Source organism: Chiloscyllium plagiosum, chromosome 1 (assembly GCF_004010195.1).
Source record: "Chiloscyllium plagiosum isolate BGI_BamShark_2017 chromosome 1, ASM401019v2, whole genome shotgun sequence".
Lineage (NCBI taxonomy): Eukaryota > Metazoa > Chordata > Chondrichthyes > Orectolobiformes > Hemiscylliidae > Chiloscyllium > Chiloscyllium plagiosum.
In genome coordinates this window covers 140,858,968-140,877,673 of record NC_057710.1, presented here as the reverse complement: position 1 = coordinate 140,877,673, position 18,706 = coordinate 140,858,968, and the positions used below count along the sequence as shown (strand labels likewise).

At 41.1% G+C, this 18,706-nt stretch overlaps 1 protein-coding gene across 2 annotated transcripts in view; it reads right to left on the bottom strand.

Annotated features, from left to right (window-relative positions):
* The window catches only part of tll1 (tolloid-like 1), a 327,452-nt gene that overhangs the window by 135,005 nt on the left and 173,741 nt on the right, over window positions 1-18,706 (bottom strand). For both annotated transcript variants that reach the window (XM_043698508.1, XM_043698500.1), the window contains exons 6-7: window positions 18,110-18,227; window positions 8,838-9,016 (exon numbers count right to left, since the gene is read on the bottom strand). In XM_043698508.1, the coding sequence (XP_043554443.1) occupies window positions 8,838-9,016; window positions 18,110-18,227 (297 nt within the window). The remainder of the gene's footprint in view (window positions 1-8,837; window positions 9,017-18,109; window positions 18,228-18,706) is intronic.

Genomic DNA, 18,706 nt, shown 5'->3' with positions numbered 1-18,706 from the left:
CTGACTGGAAAGAGCCCCAGACAGCTGTATGCATCCATGTTTTACATTTTGGTCTATGGCAGGAACACAGTGGGTTTTTATCCCAATTAATTAAATGAGGAAAAATCAAGAGAGTTGTCCAATTTAGAATATCATTCTGTAGAAAATATGCAAATCACAATCCGTGTTCAACCATTGATAGGAACATTAAAAATTGTTCTTTTATTGTAATTTCAACTAATTATTATTCATGAATAATAGCTTGGGTTATTTGAGGTCATTCCCAAATCAGAGTTAGAAACTTGAGGTTTCAACCTTCATGCTAGATGTGAATGCATGATCCAGGCGGACAATTTAGTACATGCAGAGGAGGTTTTGTGCTGTTAGAGTTGCCAAATTTCCGGGTGTTAATTGTATTTAGAACTCAAATGGACATTCAAACATCCCACTGCACCATTCACAAAAGAGAAGGCATTCCTATTCAGCTCTCAACCTAAGAGTTGCAATTGACCAGGTTCGATCTATGAGATATTGCAGGTGAAGGATGATATTTTGTGGACGTAACAATCACTGCACTCTTGAAAAGAATTGCATCAAGAACTGTAAAGCTGTAATGTATGAATGTACATGGATAACTATACTTGGTCACTATTGTATACTCAAACCAGAGATTTTTTTTAAAAAAATGTAACTGGTTTAACAAGTATTAATTTTTTATGATTAATACTTACCAACTGACGTTGTCCTAAAATTGTTTTGATATTTCTGAATGCATTAAGACCATGAGGAATTGAAACAGGAGTAGGCCATTCAGCCTCTTAAGCCTGCTTTGCCTTGCAATAGGATCATGGCTGATCCGACATTCCTCACATCCATTTTCCCACCCTTTCTCCTTAACTCTCAACTCCCCTACTGACCAAGGATTTCTTTGTCTCTGCCTTAAATACACACAAGGACTCTACCCCATAGCTCTCTGTAGTAAGGAGTTCCAAAGACTCTCAATCCTCACAATAAATTTCTCCTCATTTTAGTCATAAATAGTTGCCCATTCATTCTGAGCTGTTCCCTCTGATCACAGGCTCTCCCATGAGGAGAAACATCTCTCATCTACCTTATCAAGCCTTTTCAGAAGCCTACATGTTTCAATGAGATTACTACTCATTCTTCTAAACTCCAGTGAATAGAATCCTAACCTGTTTAGCTTTCGCTCACAAGGATAATCCCTTCATATCAGGGATCATCCTAATTAACCTTTTTTGAACTGTCCCCAATGAAATAATACTGTTTATTAAATAAGGGGACCAAAACCTCTCATGGTACTCCCAATGTGGTCTCACTAGCATCTTGTACAGTTGCAGTCGCACTTTCCCCAACCATACTTCAAAACCCCTTGAACTAAGGCAAATATTCCATTAGCCTTTCCTTTGTGTTGCAGCTTTTTATAGTTTTTCTCCTTTTAAATAATACTACTTCACATTTTCCCACATTGTACTCAAATTGCAAACCTTTTACCCACTTACATAACCTATCAACACCTCTGTAAGCTGTACCCCTCTCACATGTGTTTTCACCTATGTCTGTGTCATCTTCAAATCTAGCTACAGCATGTCCGCTTCCTTCATTGAAGTCTTTCATATATATGGCTGCAGTCCGAGCACTGATCCCCGTAGAACACCACTGGTTACAGGTCACTAACCTGAAAAGAACTCCTTATCTTCACTTGCTGTTTCTAACCCATTAGCTAATGTTCTATGCATGCCAATATATGAACTCCATCACCACAGACTCTTTAACTTATACCTCAACCTTCTAAAGGTACCTTTTTCAAACACCTTCTCGAAGTCCAAATACAACACCTCTACTGGTTCCCCTCTATCATCTGGTTGATGCTTCCTCAAAAAAAACTAATAAATTAATCAGACACTATTTCCTTTTCATGAAGCCATGTTGACTCTGCTTGATTAGATTATGATTTTCTAAATGTTCTGCTATAACACCCTTAATCATTGATTCCAATACTGTTCCAACATTAAATGTTAGGCTAATGAGCCTGCTTGATGCCTCATTTACCTTTTGAATAGGGTCATACTAGTAGTTTTCCAATCCTGTGACACTTATCCAGAACCCAAGGATTTTTTAGAAAATTATAATGCATCCACTAGTTCAATGGTTACCTTTTTTTATTTAAATGATCCTAGGATCAGGGCCAGGGGACATACCAGTTTGTAATATTTGCTATTAATGCATCCTGAATAAAAGACAAACATTTTTCCGGATTGTTTGTGTTTTTCTTTACTGAACCAAACTCTACTGAAATGTTTTGATGAAATCAATAATCCTAGAAATATTCATGATGTACTTAAATGGTTATAACTCACTTTATCAATGCTTTATCAACTACCAGGAATCTCACATAGATACAATTCCTAAGCAGTGCACAATTAAATTGTTACAATTCTACAAATCCCAGGTTCATAGGATTATTTCCTACAAAATATTCAGTTTTATCAGAAATATACTTAACAATCTTCTCCATGTAAAATAAAATCAATATTACTACATTGCTAATTCTTCCATCGAACATAAGTTACATCTTTATATCACGTTGGACGCTCTCTTCAATGTCCCATTCAAGGACCTTTAAAAAGTGCACTCCAAGGACAATCAAAATAAGGTGCAACTAATATTACATCTACGCATCTTGATCAGAATTTTACCAATGAAGTATTGAACTGCTCAGTTGTATCTCACCATGGGTACCTATTTATGTTAGAAAATTGCTTAACACTAGGCTATATATTGTGACACGTCTTGTTATGGGCAAGCTATAAAACATGTCAAAACTTATGGAGTTACTCAGTAGCTTAATCATCATCAGCAACATAAGGTCATTCCAACATTCTTAGCAATAACATTTGATATGCCTTTTTTTGCTTTTTCAGCAAACATAAACTACACTCAGTGACAATTATAAATGTCATGGCAAGTATTTTAAGTAATTAATACTTCATCCAAGGTAAACAGATTATACAACAAAAAGTAATTAATTTGAAATACAAATCATGCCAAAATATTTTCAGTTGGCCAACAATCAAAATCTCAATGTCAACAATTAATCCTTCACTACTAATTTCATTTAAAGTGAAAACCACAGTAGCTATGACACAAATGATGGATTTTCACTACTGCTAGTCTGAAGAAAGGATTGCAAGGTCTTCCAGCTCCTTCACCAGAATTCCAAAATTCCCTGAATAAATGATCACACCCCTCAGTTTTTTGTTTAGCTATGCTGTATGAATTTCTTAAATCTGAAGCTACATCACAATGGAAACTACTTTGGAGATTGTATGGCCCTCTTGAAATTTGACTGAGTTTTCCTCGCATTGTAAATAACAAAAAATGCTCTTAAATTCAAATGTACATGATATTCTGAAACAAATTTGGTAAGAAAATAAAGTGACAGACAAATTCTATTAACATGCATCTATAAACAAATGAATTAGGAGAGGGGCAAGGTCAGTATGGGCTGCAGCAAACCATGCTGTTGGAAATTTGGCCCAAAGTGGAAATTCGGTGCAAAGGGGGACAGAGGTGCTTTAACTATGATTTACTACAAGAAGTAAACGCTCCAGAATGACAGGTAAGTGGGAGAGGATAAAGGCTGATCTGCAATGAGATCAATTGCAGAGAGATATCACAAACCTCCAAATGATGTGAGTTCCAGGAAATAAGTTGAATTGAGAGTAGTTATTCAAATAAAAGTAAGGTCTTCATGTATTGATTAGAACCAGGTGGACCTTGTTAACAGAGGTTCTTGATTGGGATTGTGAACCAGGACAAATCAAGAAAGCCCTGACTCACCAATATAACCAGGAGATTAGAAAGAAGGAAAGAATGAAAGGAGGAGGAAAGAAGAAGGAAAGAAAGAAAAGAAAGAAGACATGGCAGCATTTTAGGGTTGCCATTTGGATATTGATACTCAGAGTGCACGAGGAATGGACATGAGTATACAAACACAGAAAACTTGCAGGGGGTGATTTAATGGTTCTTTACTTAAATGTACATATTAGGAAGAAAATAAATGTATCAACAGCACAAATTAAGGTTAATGGTGCCAATCTTATAGCATAATGGACACTATAGTTATAAGGACATCAAAACTGAGAACCAAATATTCAGGAGAAAGTGACTTTTCAAAACGATGAGCAAGAAAGAAAAAAGTAGTGTGTTAGAATTATTGATATACAATTAAATAAGCACAATAGCTAGGAATGATTTTCATTTGGAAGACATCGAATCCAACAAGGTGGAGGTAAGAAATAAAAAGGGAAAGAAAACACTAGTAGAAAGAGTCTACAGTCTCCCTAACAATAGCTGTATGGTGGGATACAGAATAAATATGATATTGAGGGCATGTAACAAAGGCAGTACATTAATCATGGGTGACTTTCATATTCATGTTCATTGGAATAGTTAGTTTAGCAAAAGTTGCCATGAGTAGGAATTCATAAAGTGTACTCAAGACAATTTCCTAGAACAATATGTTGTGGATCCAAACAGAACTCAGGATGTTTAGGATCTGGTGAAGTATAATCAAGTTTAATAAATGGCATCAGTGTAAAGGTTTCTCTAGGAAATAGTGATCATAACATACTAGAATTTAGCTTCAGTTTGAGAGGAAGGAAATAAGCCAACCATAGTTAACTAAGTTAGTTAAGAATTGCATCACGTGGAAATAAAAAATGTATAATGCAACAAATATTAGTGGTAAACCAGAGGATTGGAAAACTTTAAAACCCAGCAATAGGCAATCAAAAAAGTAATAAAGAGGAAGAAAATAAACTTTGAGGGTAAACTTTGCAAGTAGATCAAGACAGATCAATAAAGACCGACAGCTAGAACTTCTTTAAATATATACAAAGGAAGAGAGAAGCCAAAGTGAACCTACAACCCTGAGAGAATGAATCTGGGAAGATAATAATAGGGAACAATGAAATTGCAGAGGAATTGAATAAATACTTTGCATCAATCTTCACAGAAGACGACACCAATAACATTCTAATATTTAAAAATAACATTGGTAAAAGGAGACAGGAAATAAATACAATATATATCTCTACAGAAAAAGTACTAGGAAATTAATGAAGCTGAAGACTGGTAAATCCACTGGACTTGATGAGATAAATCCTAGGATACTGAAGGAAGTAACTACTTATGTCGTGGATGCACTGGTAGCAATTTACTTATGTTCTGGAGAAGTCCCAGATGATTGGAAGACAGTTAAGATAAAACCTTTATTTAAAATAGATGGAGACCAAAAAAAAAGGTAGATATACGCTAATAGGTTAAAATCTGTTAAGAAAATTTTAGCAACTATTCTAAAAGATGTAATAGCAGAGCATTTAGAAATACAATATAATTAAACAGTCAGAATGGCTTTAGAAATAAAGAGTTATATACTTAGGACAGAGATGAGAAAAAAAATTATTTTCTCACAGGGTCACGAATCTGTGGAATTCCTTACCCCAAAGGGCTGTTGAAACTAAGTCGTTATGTATATTCAAGAGAGAGATTGATTTTTTAATTGAAAAGGGAATTAAGGGCTATTGGGAAAGACAGGAAAATAAAGTGAGGCTTAACAGATCACGCATGATCTCATTGAATAGCAGAACAGACCTGATGGGCTGAATGGATCATTACCTCCTACATTTTATCATCTTAGCAGCAGATCATTCAGGACCTTGAACCTGCTCAGTCACTGAATAAGATCATAGCTGATTTGATTGTAATTTAAAATGCACATTTCTGTCTACCTTGACACCCTTTCATCTATTGTGCAAGAAAGTAAAATGTTGGAAAGGTTAGAACTCAAATAAAACAGAAAACAATGGAAACACAGAAGAGGTTAGCAAGTACCTGTGGCGGGAGAAACAATTGGCAAAACTTAATAATTAATAGTATAACACTGATCATCATCATTGGCGGTCCCTCACAGACAAGGATGACTCTTTTCCACTTTCAGGGTGAGTCCATAAGTTCAGACCGACGCAGCTACCACAGGCTCTGTTACACTTAGTAGTCAATGCCTTCCTGATTGCTTCTCCTCCATTTTGGATGGTCTTGGGCCAGTGATTTCCAGGTGCTCATGGGAAAGCTGCATTTCCTCAGTGAGGCTTGAGGGTATCACTGAAGTACTTCCTCTGTCCACCTGGGGCTTGCCTGCTGTTTCAAAGCTGGGAGTAGAGCACCTGCTTAGGGAGTCTAATGTTGATCATGTGGACGACGTGCCCAGCTCATCAGAGCCAATCAAACGTGGTCAGTGCCTCAATGCTGGGAATGTTGATTTGGTTGAGAATACTGGTGTTAGCATTGGTCGTACATCTCTCTCTTTCTCTGTCCTTCCATTGGCCACAGGTTGCCAAAGAGAATTATTAATTGCCAAGTGGCCACAAACACCCACCCAGGATCTAACTACAATTTACCCACTAACATGGCCCTTCCCAGGCACAGGTTAAAAATCAGAGATGACAGAAAGAGTGGGCAACAAGGCCCTCAAACAATAACTTAAGGGCCTCAACTCACCTCTCAGCAGGGAGGCTATCCTCAACCCTCTTGCCCTGGCTTTAACTGAGAGAACAAGTCTCCATCCCATTATAGGGTCCCATCTACCTCCAAAACTATCTTAGGAGGGAGCATCAAATTCGACATTACGTTAACATTTTTGTTTGATGATCCTTTTTTCTGAATTTGGAATATTGGAATGTAACAAGCGCTAGACAAGTACAAAGAAATGGAAAGAAGATGGGATATGTGAGAAAGAACAAAAGGGAAGGTCTCTAAAGAGGAAGGCAAACTTCAAATACTCAAAAAAGGGATAATAATGCAAAGCAAATAGGAAACAAAAAGATGAGTCTTGGAGGAGTAAATGGTAATAAGGGAATCACTACTATAACTGCTGTCCAAAATTGGTAACATAAATTGCTCTCTGAAAGTTATAACTCAGTGTTGAGGCTAGAAGATTGCAAAGTGCCTAATCAACAATTAAGTCCTGTTTTTTAAGCTTGATTTACATCAAGGTTCACTAGAACAATGTAGGAAGTCTAGGACAAAGCAAGAGTTGGGGGTGGGGAAGGAAGAATAACGATGATGGATGGCAAGAAACGTGATCACATTTGCAGACTAAATAAATGTGTTCTGAAAAGCATCTCCTTTTGCTTCATTCCTGAAAGTTAGGTGGTGAAAAATAGAACTGGAGCCAATCTTTACATTGGTATGATTCAATTTGGGAAGGGTGCACTGATAAACAAGATCCACTTGTCCATAAGCTTTCAAAAATGTGCAAATACTTAGGGAGTCCTCAACAGCATCGCCAGGCACCATGAAGTCTCATGGCACAGAACAAGCATGGGAAAGGAAACCTCTTGCTGATTATTATGTACCATTTTCCCTCAGCTGATGAATTAGTGCTCCTCCATTTTGAAAGGTGTTTGGAGGAAGCACCAAGAGTGGCAAACTCACAGAATGTACTGTGGTTGGGGGGAGTGGTTTGACACCAGCACTAGGAATCAAGCTGGTAGAGGCTTAAAGGGCATTGCTGGTAGATTAGGTCTGCTGAGGGAACAAATAAATTGGAAAACGTACCAGACCTCATCCTCACCAATCTGCTTGCTGCAGATGCATTTGTCCACACCAGAGGGACCAGCACACACTCCTTGTGGAAATTAAGTCCTGCCTTCACACTGAGAATACAATGCATCATATTGTGTGGCATTATCACCACACTAAAAGTGACTGACTTCAAACGTATCCAGCAACTGAAGACTAGGCATCCTTGAAGGGGTGCAGGCATCAGCAGCAGAATCATATACCAACACAATCTGCAACCCCACGCTTGGCATATCCCCCTCTCTACCATTACCATCAAGTCAGAAGATCACCCCTGGTTCAATGAAGAGTGCAGGACAGTACTATTTTAGCCAAAGGGAAGAACTATGAAAGACACCACTTCAAAACCACTGGCCACCTATTCTCCATTCAACAGGACCGATTTAGTATCAGTGAAGCAGTTTCACCTGTCATGTCTGCATACTTTACCTAGCATATACTTTATCATATCTAAACACTGCTTCTTAACAAACTGAAACGATCAGAAAATTGCTACATCATTAACGGTCTATATTGGGTACAGGATCTGGGATCACAAATCCCTAAAATCAACACTTCCTATATCAGTTTTGAACTGGAGAGCCACCCAGAGTATTCTCAGTCACTCATACCTTTCATATCTGATCAATCAGAGCCTCTTTGTGAAAGAAAAGGACAAATGACATACAGCTTCTACATAAGCATTTAAAAAATTTTTTAAGGGCTCTTGTGATAGTGTCCCAACCTTGAGCTAGGAGGCCCAGATTCAAGCCCCATCTACTCCACAGGTGTGTAATAACATTTCTGAGCAGGTTAATTAGTAAACATTGACATTTGTTTTACACATTTCAATTTTTCCCCTCAACCTTCTTACCTGAAATCTAATTGAATCCTATTTCTAGCATCAAAAGGATCAGCTAGTGTCCTACTCCAAAACCACGGTCAAAAACCCCTTTCCCAGCTTTAAGGCACCACCCAGCTAGGATCAAAATTTAAACTTTTTCCAACATCTTTACGCCAGGTAATTCACAGATCCTAAACTGAACAGAAGGTGTGTATCCTTTTCACTCTAGGCACAATCACACCAGAGTGGTTTTATACTTATTTATTACATTCATAGTATTTTTATTTACCAATGTAACACAGACAGTTGATTATTGATGAATTACATGAACAAGAACTAAACACGTGTTCTTTGGCTTGTGGAATCTTACCAGGCTGGATGTTTTCTCTAATGATGGTCACGTGATCATCTCGGTCTGGTCTTGTGTGTTCATGCCAAAATCCAATCACATGGCCCAGTTCATGAACTACGATCCCAAACTTATCACAGTTTTTGCCTATGGATATAGCCTGAGGACCGTTACCACGTCTACCTACATAAGAGCAGCACCTGTCAAATGTAAACACCATCAGTTACAGAGTTCTCTACAATTCTGCACAGAACATTTGCCAGTTCCAAATACCATCAACAGTATTGTTTGTCTTTGTTAATTATGCTCTGATGGTATATTTGGAGTCTTAAATTTTGTACTCATATGAAGACCATAGAGTCCACAGAATAGAATCCCTCCAGTGTAGAAACAGGACATTCAGCCCAACAAGACCACATCGGCTCCTCAACCATCCCACCCAGACTCATCGTCCTACCCTATCTCTGTAACCCTGAATTTCCCATGGCTAATCCACCTAACCTACACATCCCTGGGCAATATAGCTTGGCCACTCCACCTAACCTGCACATCTTTGGACTGTGGGAAGAAACCAGAGCAGCTGAAGGAAACTCCACACAGACAGTTACCCAAGGCTGGCATTGAACCCAGGTCCCTGGTGCTGTGGGGCAGCAGCACTAACAACTGAGCCAACATCCACGGGCAAGATAATAATCCAATATATTAAAAAAGAGACAATGTGTTTCACGAAAAAAAGTAGATTTTGTTCATAATCATCCATAATGATTAAACTGTGAATTATCTGTTGATAAACCTCCACTGTTTAAATCACAATTGTACTTCCTCAAATATGAATGGCACATTAGCAATCCACTAACAATATGTACCTGAATATAGACAATCACACTGCTGCTGTCAAAAAAAAAGCTTAATTCAATTGGATAAAAGCTATCCAACAATGGAACACAAATGCACATCAGCCGCCAGTGAATGGATGCAATTTTGATTCTCTACTCCTTTGGGATCCTACTCTTGCTTGTATTTTTGTACGCATGCACCAAACAACATCAGGAAAGGTACTCACCAGAAGTAAAGCAATAAATAAAAACCTGGGTTCAAATTCCACCCCGGAGACTTAAATGCAACTGAGTTTGATATTTCAGGGCAGTACTGAGGAAATGCTGTGCTGCCAAGATGCTATCATTTGAACTGTGGTTAACCGACAGTCCTCTCAGGTAGGTGTTAAATATCCATGACATTATTCAAAGAAAGAGGGGTATACTCTCTGGTTGTTCTCACCATGCCTTTTGTGGAACTGGTGTTGAACTTAGCTCTGTAGATGCTGATGGCTATAAGCACCTCATGGATGTCCATTTGTGAGTTATTTGATCTGTTCAAGTTCTGTCCAATTTAGCACAGCAGTAATGCCACATGATAGATGATATGCTTAAGGTGAAGACAGGTCTGTGATGCCACAATGACTCGTGCAACCATTCTTCAGGGCTGGGGGTAGGTGTGGGGGAGCTGCAGATAAAGTGAGAGGTGGGAGCAGGGTGGTGAAGTGGGGATAAGTGACGACGAGTGGAGGGAACGACCTGGTTGGTCAATGGGAAGAATTAATCTGGTTGGTGGCAGAAAGCAGTGGCAGGGAGGGGGAGGGGCTGGGGATGGAGGTTATTTGAAATTGGAGAACTCGGTGTTTAGACCTCCGGACTATAGGGTGCCCAGGCAGAAGATAAGGTGTTGTTCCTCCAATGGGCACTGTGGGTTGTTTGGCAATGGAGGAAGCCAAGGATGGTCATGTCGGAAAGGGAGTGGTTGGGGGAATTGAAATGGGCTGTGACTGAGAGGTCCAGTCAGCCCCTGCGGACCCAGACGTGTTACTAAATAAGCCGCTCCTTGAGTTTACCTTTTTGTCTACCCGATGTAGAGAAGACCACGTCAGGAGCACCTGAGGCAGTAAACTAGTTTGGAAGAGAGGCAGATGAACCTCTGTCACACCTGGAAGGACTGTTTCAGACCCTAGATGGAAAAGAGGGGGGTGATGTACGGGCAGGTTTTGTATCTTTTCTGGGGGAAGGTACCTGGAGATTCAATGGCGGGAGTGGCATAATCCAAGGACTGTTGGAGAGAACGATCCTTACAGAAGGCAGAGAGGGGTAGGAAGGAGAAGATGTTCTTGGTGATGGAGTTTATTTGGAGTTGGCAAAAGTGTTTGAGGCTGATGCTTTAGATGTGGAGACTGGTGGGGTGGTAGGTGAAGACAAGGGGGACTCTGTCTTTATTGTGTTGGTAAGTTTAGAGCAGTGGAATGGGGAATGGAGATGGTGCAACAGAGGGCTGTCTCGATGGCAGAGGGAGGAAAAGCGCATTGTTCAAAATAGGTGGACATCTGGGATGCTTGCGAGTGGAATGTCTCCTCGTCTGAGCAGATGCAGCAGAGGTAGATGAGTTGGGAGAATGGGATGGAATTCTTGTAGGATACTGGCTGGGAGGGAGTGTAGTCCAGATAGTTTTGGGAATCTGTAGGTTTGTAGATGTCCATCTGGAGGTTGTCGCCAGAGATGGAAATGTGAGGTCAAGAAAGGTGAGGGAAGTGTCCAAGATGGACTAAGTGAATTCGAGGGCCGGGTGGAAGTTATGGGTGAAGTTCAGCCTGAGTGTCGGACGCTGCACCGATGCAGTCATTGATGTAGCGACGGAAGAGTTGGGGTCCAGTACCTGTGTCGGTACTAAAGAGGGTCTATCCGATATAGCCAAAGAGGCAGACATAGCTGGAGCTCATCTGGGTGCCCAAGGCCACCCCCTTGATTTGGAGAAAATGGGAGGAGTTAAAGGAAAAGTTATTGAGGGTGAGGACAGTTCGGTGAGGTGAAGGAGGATATTTGTGGAGGGGGACTGGATGAATCTGTTGGAGAGGAAGAAGCAGAGGGCCTGGAGACCATCCATCCTTGTGGGGTATAGACATGTATAAGGACTGCACATCTATAGTTAAGAGAAAGCGCTGGGTGCTGGGGAACTGGAAGTTGCTGATATGGAGGGCATGGTTGGGTGTAGGTAACAAGCGCCTGAACTAGGATGGATTCGAGGTAGGACCAGATGAGCTGAGTGGGGCAGGAGCATACTAAGACAATAGGTCGGCTGAGATAGTTGGGCTTGTGGATTTTGGGATGCAGGTAGAATCAGGCAGTATGGTGTTGAGGGCTATGAGTTGGAGGCAGTGGAGGGGAGATCACCAGAGGCAAATGAGGGCACTGGTGGTGTCTTGGAGTTTGGTCCGATGAGTTGCAATGGGATCTTGGGCAAGGGGAGGTAGGAGGTGGTGAGGGAGAGTTGGCGTTCGGCCTCAGCAATAGAGGGCCGTCCTCCAGGCCACACCGGCCCACCTTTGTCAGCGGGTTTGATGGTTAACCGGGGTTTATTGCAGAGTGCTGCATGTTCGGGGGGTGGGGGGGGGGGGGGGGGGGGGAGAAATTGAGGTGACCTATGTCACATCAGCAGTCCACAATGAAGAGTTTTTCAGGCAGGTACAGTTTCTCCTACCGATACAATCTGCAACAGGACATGTGAGGACAAGTAGATTTTTCCCTCTTGTTGGTTCCCTATCTGCTGCCCAATCACCCACTCTGTCACCAACAATGTCAATAGCATACAACCAAGTGGTGACTACAGATATGGGTGGCACAGTAGCACAGTGGTTAGCACTGCTGCCTTACAGCCTCAGGCAATTTTCTGTGTGTAGTTTGCACATTTTCCCCGTGTCTGCGTGGGTTTCCTCCGGATGCTCTGGTTTCCTCCCACAGTCCAAAAATGTGCAGGTTAGGTGAATTGGCCATGTTAAATTGCCTGTAGTGTTAGGTGAAGGGGTAAATGTAGTTGGGTGGGTTGCTCTTCGGAGGGTCGGTGTGGACTTGTTGGGCCAAAGGGCCTGGTTTCCACACTGTAAGTAATCTAATCTAATCATATGTTGCAGTTTGAAGTGGGCTGTCAAGGCTCAGAATGAAGTGATGTCAGTCACTATGATCATTTGGAGAGTGTCTTCAATGGAAGCTCAGCGGTTTTCTACCTTCCCTGTTGGAATCTCTGGGGAAACACTTTGCAGCAGCTACAGGAGAGGTGAACAAGCACAGAAGACTGGTACAAGTGATTTACACAAGGATAATTTTTAATTATTTCTGATTAGATTCCCTACAGTGTGGAAACAGGCCCTTTGGCCCACAAGTCCACACTGACCCTCCAGACTTATTTCCCTACAATTACCCCTGATTAATGCACCTAAAACTATGGGCAATTTAGCAGGCCAATTCACCAGACCTGCACATTTTTGGATTGTGGGAGGAAACCGGAGCATCCAGAGGAAACCCACGCAGGCACAGGGAGAACGTGCAAACTCCACACAGATAGTCACCCGAGGTGGGAATTGAACCCCGGCCCCTGGCGCTATGAGGCAGCAGTGCTAACCACTGAGCCACCGTGTTGCTGTTGGTTACAGATGGAACTGAAATGTTTGATCATTTCATCCTTCATTTCAGATTTAATACTAATGTTTAAATCTATAGTGAAGTGAAGGCACAAACATTCAGGTTAGACTGAAGGATAGTGGTGATAGGAATGGTAGGATTATTGGTTCTTGACTGTGGATAGGATGGTTTAGTTAAGCTGTCTTGGAAGAATTGCACTTTAGGTGGTCTGGCAGGCAAGGACACTGTTAATCAATGCTATTCCTGCTCTTCCTTCTTCTCCTGCTGCCCACCTGTACCAAGCTCTGGTACTTCATGATGGCAAAAATGAAATATGCTATAGATAACCACAGACCTGGAACTCCCATCAGGTTATACTGTAAAATCCCTTCAAAACTTCTCCAGGCAACAGAAACATTATTGGAGTGTGCCAACTGATTCCTCAATGATATTTCTGGTGGTGCAGCAGTCTTGCTGTGAGCCAGCTCTTCAGTTTTGTGCCTGGGTTTGTGACAGGAGCTATGAGTTATGTCTGAAGGGGATCGCCCCTGGTGCCAGAAGCCAGCCTGTAAACATAAGGCCTGACTACAGTAAGGAAGAGACAAGATTGGTGCTGAGTGGGTACATGATACCTGCTGTTAAGAAAAGGACACAGATCTGCATGGTGTACTCAGCCTTTGGTCATCAGCAAGCTTAGCATTATTGCCAAGGTGACAAGCTGCTGATAGGCAGGATTCATGGTGATGTTGGTGCAGTTTTGTAACCTTCCCTGTATGCAAAGTTACTATGAGGGGAAAGCAATTGCTCTCATGTCCGGTTTCTCAGCCCCCTTTACAAAACACCCGTTTATGTTCCTCCTGGCCCAGAGAACCTCTGTGAACTCCTGGTATAAAAGTGAAATCTAAATTGTGTACTGTTGTTGATATCAATTCATGTGGTTTGCTGCATAAAACATGAGGGCCACAGTTGACAATGTTTCCCAAGTTCATGGCTCAAGTTGTCAGTTGGGACAATTACCTCTGTAATTGGTGCTAGAGACCTTGCTACACTAAGACATTGCATTGGAGAAATACGCTGAAAATTAACTATAGATATATTTGCCTGCTGGGCAAACACCTCATACCTCCTTTCCCAGGACTGGATTTTACAGGTCGAGTAAGCTACTTGCTCTCCGTGGAAAGAAGGTCAACCATGAGCTGATGTGCCCAGAAGAACCTTCCCTTGCGGCCATAAATGCTGGGATTGACTAAACCAGCTCAAAGTGGAGACTCTGCTCTTAATGGAACAAGTCCCACCCTCAAAACGCTGCCAACCAATCTAGCAGTCTTGACAGTAGCACAGGCTACTGAGAATGCAAAAAGGAGCATAAAGAAGGTGGAGGGCTGCTGGAGACAGACACAGCCCAGGCATTTAAGGTGACAAAGAGATCAGAGAGCACAAGGTATGCGGATGGGGCTGAGGAGCCTGGTTTTGGAGGGCAAGTATAAAGGAATGAAGGGAGGGTTGACATCTTGGGGAGATGGGGTACAAACAATGTACACTGGCCATCCCTAAATGATGCACACAACTTCATTCCAGCCTTTCCCTAAAAAATATGGCTTGGCTAGCCCTGCACACACTAACCATATGATGGTCATGGGCAGTACATAGACTGGGTAAAATGGCTTGGTAACAAGCTGAATTGATCCTTAATTATTTATTTAAATAGAAAGAATACTACTGATAATGGCATCCCCCACCTAATGCATTCTGGGGACAGTTCTGTGATGGAAAGGAAGGTGTAAATTGGGTGACATTCATATTTTGCACGCAATCCATTCCCCCTTCCGGAAGTGTGCCTTAAAATCCAGCCTCAGCTTCTCTTGTCTCCTTTACTGTCTTCTTGACTCTCTAACTTCAAAGGTAGTTAGACTACCAATAAGAAATAGATGCACAAGTAGGCAGTGGAACCTCCCAGCCTGCCCCACACTCAGCAAGATCATATTGATTTGCCTCTTGACTCCTGTTTTGTGCCAGCTCAGCAAGCAGTTAACTCCCTAATTTTTCAAAACTTACAGAGTAGTAAGTTTAATTTGAAGAACGCTTTAAACAATTCCTCAACAACAAATGTTTGATTTCAGAGAAGGCTATACAGGCTGACCAAATGTTCAGAAGTTAGCCCAGTAGTCTGAAGGAACAAACCAGCAGCTAACCTGGCCATGGATCAGTTATTTAAATAATGTTGTTGAAGGGTCCTTCCCACCAGTTGGTACAAATTGTCCAGTGTGTTTTCATGTTGCAAATCAGGCGCTGGGGTAGACCAATATCACAGAATGTCCCCAGAACAATTAAGGAATCCTTATTTAAATGCCTTTTGGTCACTGTTTTACATACTACCAATACGCTTCCAGGCACACAATGAGCAATCTGATCCAACTTATTTCCACCACAAAGTGAATATGCACAGTCCATCTGCATCTACTAGACCAAGGCTTCCCAGCATATGGATCAGGAGTGGGGTCACTGGTGTAATTTTGAGGTCAGGAATTCCCAGACATGGAGTTCTTCTTTCCTTCTTTCTGCCCCATACGCTTTCTCTCCTGCATTATCTCCTCACCCCTACACTCTCAGCTCTTATCAAGGGGTTGCAGCAATTTTAGAACCTTAATATAGAGCCATAGAGTGGAAAACGTTTGGGAAACACTGGGGTAAACGTCTGAAAAAAGGCAATGTATCAGTTAATTCCTCACCCTAGTGCGAAAGGGCACAGCCGTTGATGTTCTAATTTACAAAGTTCTGGGTAACTGATCTTTGCCAAAGCAGCAATTTAAGAATGAGAATTGGCCATGGGACAGGAAGAAAATAAACAATTGTTTCTGTACACAACATGATTCTATCCCCACAACAATTTATATGTGTTTACACATCACGTGAAAGTGGATTCAGGTTTGGTAACTATACACAAATGGTAAAATTGCCTGTCAGCATTGATTAGTGGGAAAAAAAGAACAGCAAATTAGTCAAGCTATAGACTAAGATTTAGATTAGATTAGATTACTTACAGTGTGGAAACAGGCCCTTCGGCCCAAAATGTCCACACTGACCCACCGAAGCACAACCCACCCAGACCCATTCCCCTACATTTACCCCTGCCCCTAACACTACGAGCAATTTAACATGGCCAATTCACCTAACCTGCACATTTTTGGACCGTGGGAGGAAACCAGAGCACCCCGAGGAAACCCACGCAGACACGGGGAGAATGTGCAAACTCCACACAGTCAGTCGCCTGAGGCGGGAATTGAACCCGGGTCTCTGGCGCTGTGAGGCAGCAGTGCTAGCCACCGTGCCGCCCACTTTACTGAGTCAAGATCTCACAACAGTAGTCTTAAGGAGTATTGAATAAGGACCAAAAGCTTATAAATTTGTATTATTTAAATGCCAGAGCCTAAAATGCCACCAGGGTATTAACACTTAACATATTTGTCTGATGCCCTTTTCTCTATAATTTTAAATGTACATTTTAATGAATTTAATGAAATAAAAATGCTAACTTGCTGAAATTCCATGAACAACATTTATATAAAAACATGTCAAGGTGTTTGTGCCTTGGTAAGCAACAGTATAATTTCAAGACCTCGGATTCATTTTCTAACGCTTTTTGCAGATTCCATAACTAACCCATTTTTCTTCCTGGCCTGTGTAGTTCAGTCATGCAAAACATTGGATTTGATGCTAATACTCTACACCATGCCAAAGCCCAACTCTTAGTATTGCAACAAGAATTACACAACCATTAAGACAGGCCTCCTACCAGAAGAACCAAGTTGCTGCAGCTGTGCTTCAGAATTTTGTAACAGTCCCACATGTCTGCAGAAGTACTGGCAGAGAATCTCCATACCTATAGTTTTTTTTTCTTCTGGACAACAACTTATGGAATGTCATGCAAAAGTTGAAAATGCGAAGTTAACTACCATTCGTCAAACAGATGCTGCACAAAAGAATATCTTACCATAACTTCTTCAAATTAAATTGATTGAGAATAACAATTGTACGAACTGGAGGTTGTGCCTCCAAATAATCAATCAATCTACCACTCCCTGCTGCATCAGAGCAAAATACAGCATGAGAGAAAGAGGGAGGACAATGTTGCATTTTTTGCCAAAGGAACTTAAAACTTGGTGACCACATTTGACTTTAATATGGATAAGGGATTAAGTTTAGGTATTCCATCTTATATAGTCATAGAACAATTAATTTGCAAGGACCATGCAATTGATTTTATTTATTGATAGCCAATAATATTTCTCGATCTCTGGTCAAAATCTAAAATTGTGTGCACTGCTTAAAGTGGAACATGTGCAGTAAATGCAAGTCAAATGTGAGTGTCATATCCATATGGTGCCAGGTTGAAGTAGTGCCCCATGATTCATCTAGTCCGTGCAGGAACATGTAGTAGTTTATTTCAAAACCTATTTGTAATCATGGTTAATTCCACTTCATGCTGTCATTTTGATCAATGGTGTCAGGCAAAGATCAACAAATTGCTGACAGTAAATCATGCCAGCACACTCATTTTATGTTTTTGCACCTTGCCAAAACTATTTCTTTTCAGCTGCACAGAATAAAATAAATGGTAGCGAAAGGGATTATAGCTGAGAAAATCCCAAGAAGAATGGCTAAGAGATGCTTGCTAAACAGATTTTGGCCACTTGTCACAAAGAGGTCTCTGTAGTTCTTGGCCTTCTTTTAAGCAGCTTAAATAACGCTCTGAGCTAACATTACAAAACACATAATGAATTTACACCTTCATGCATACGTGGTCAGGCCTATTAAAAATTTAAATCGCTAGCAAAGGAAACAGCTTTTGCTTACCCGCAAGGCCTGTATGTGAAGACAATGTAACTCTCTTCATCTACTCGCTCAATGAAAGTAACACATGTGTGTTTCTCCCAATGCCGCATGGCCTGTTTGAACATTGCCCGCTGGCTGCCTAGAGGAATCAGATCACTAGTTGAGAAATTGTATCACATTTTCCAAACGTTAGCAAAAGACACTTTAGAAAGCATTTCTTTATAAAATCAACTAAACTCACCATACCACAACCCCATTTATGCTGGAGTGAACAGCAGATATGTAGTACAATTATACATTTTGTTATATTAAAAAAACTGCTCTTATGTAATTGTGATTAGATTGACTTTGTGCTTTTAATTCTTTGCAAACATGTTGACATTGAGACACAAAGTGCAATGCAAAATTGTGCCATCAATGGAGACAATTTCATGTTGACACGTTTCGGCTCTAACATAAAAATATTTATGTCAATTATGGTTAGGGTGGGACAGAGAAGGTGCGAGGATGGAGAGGAGAAGAGAGAGAAGGGAGGAGGAGAAGGAGGGAGGAGGAGAAAGGAGGAGAAAGGAGGGGAAAGGAGGAGAGAGGAGGAGGAGGGAAGAGGAGGAGGGAGGA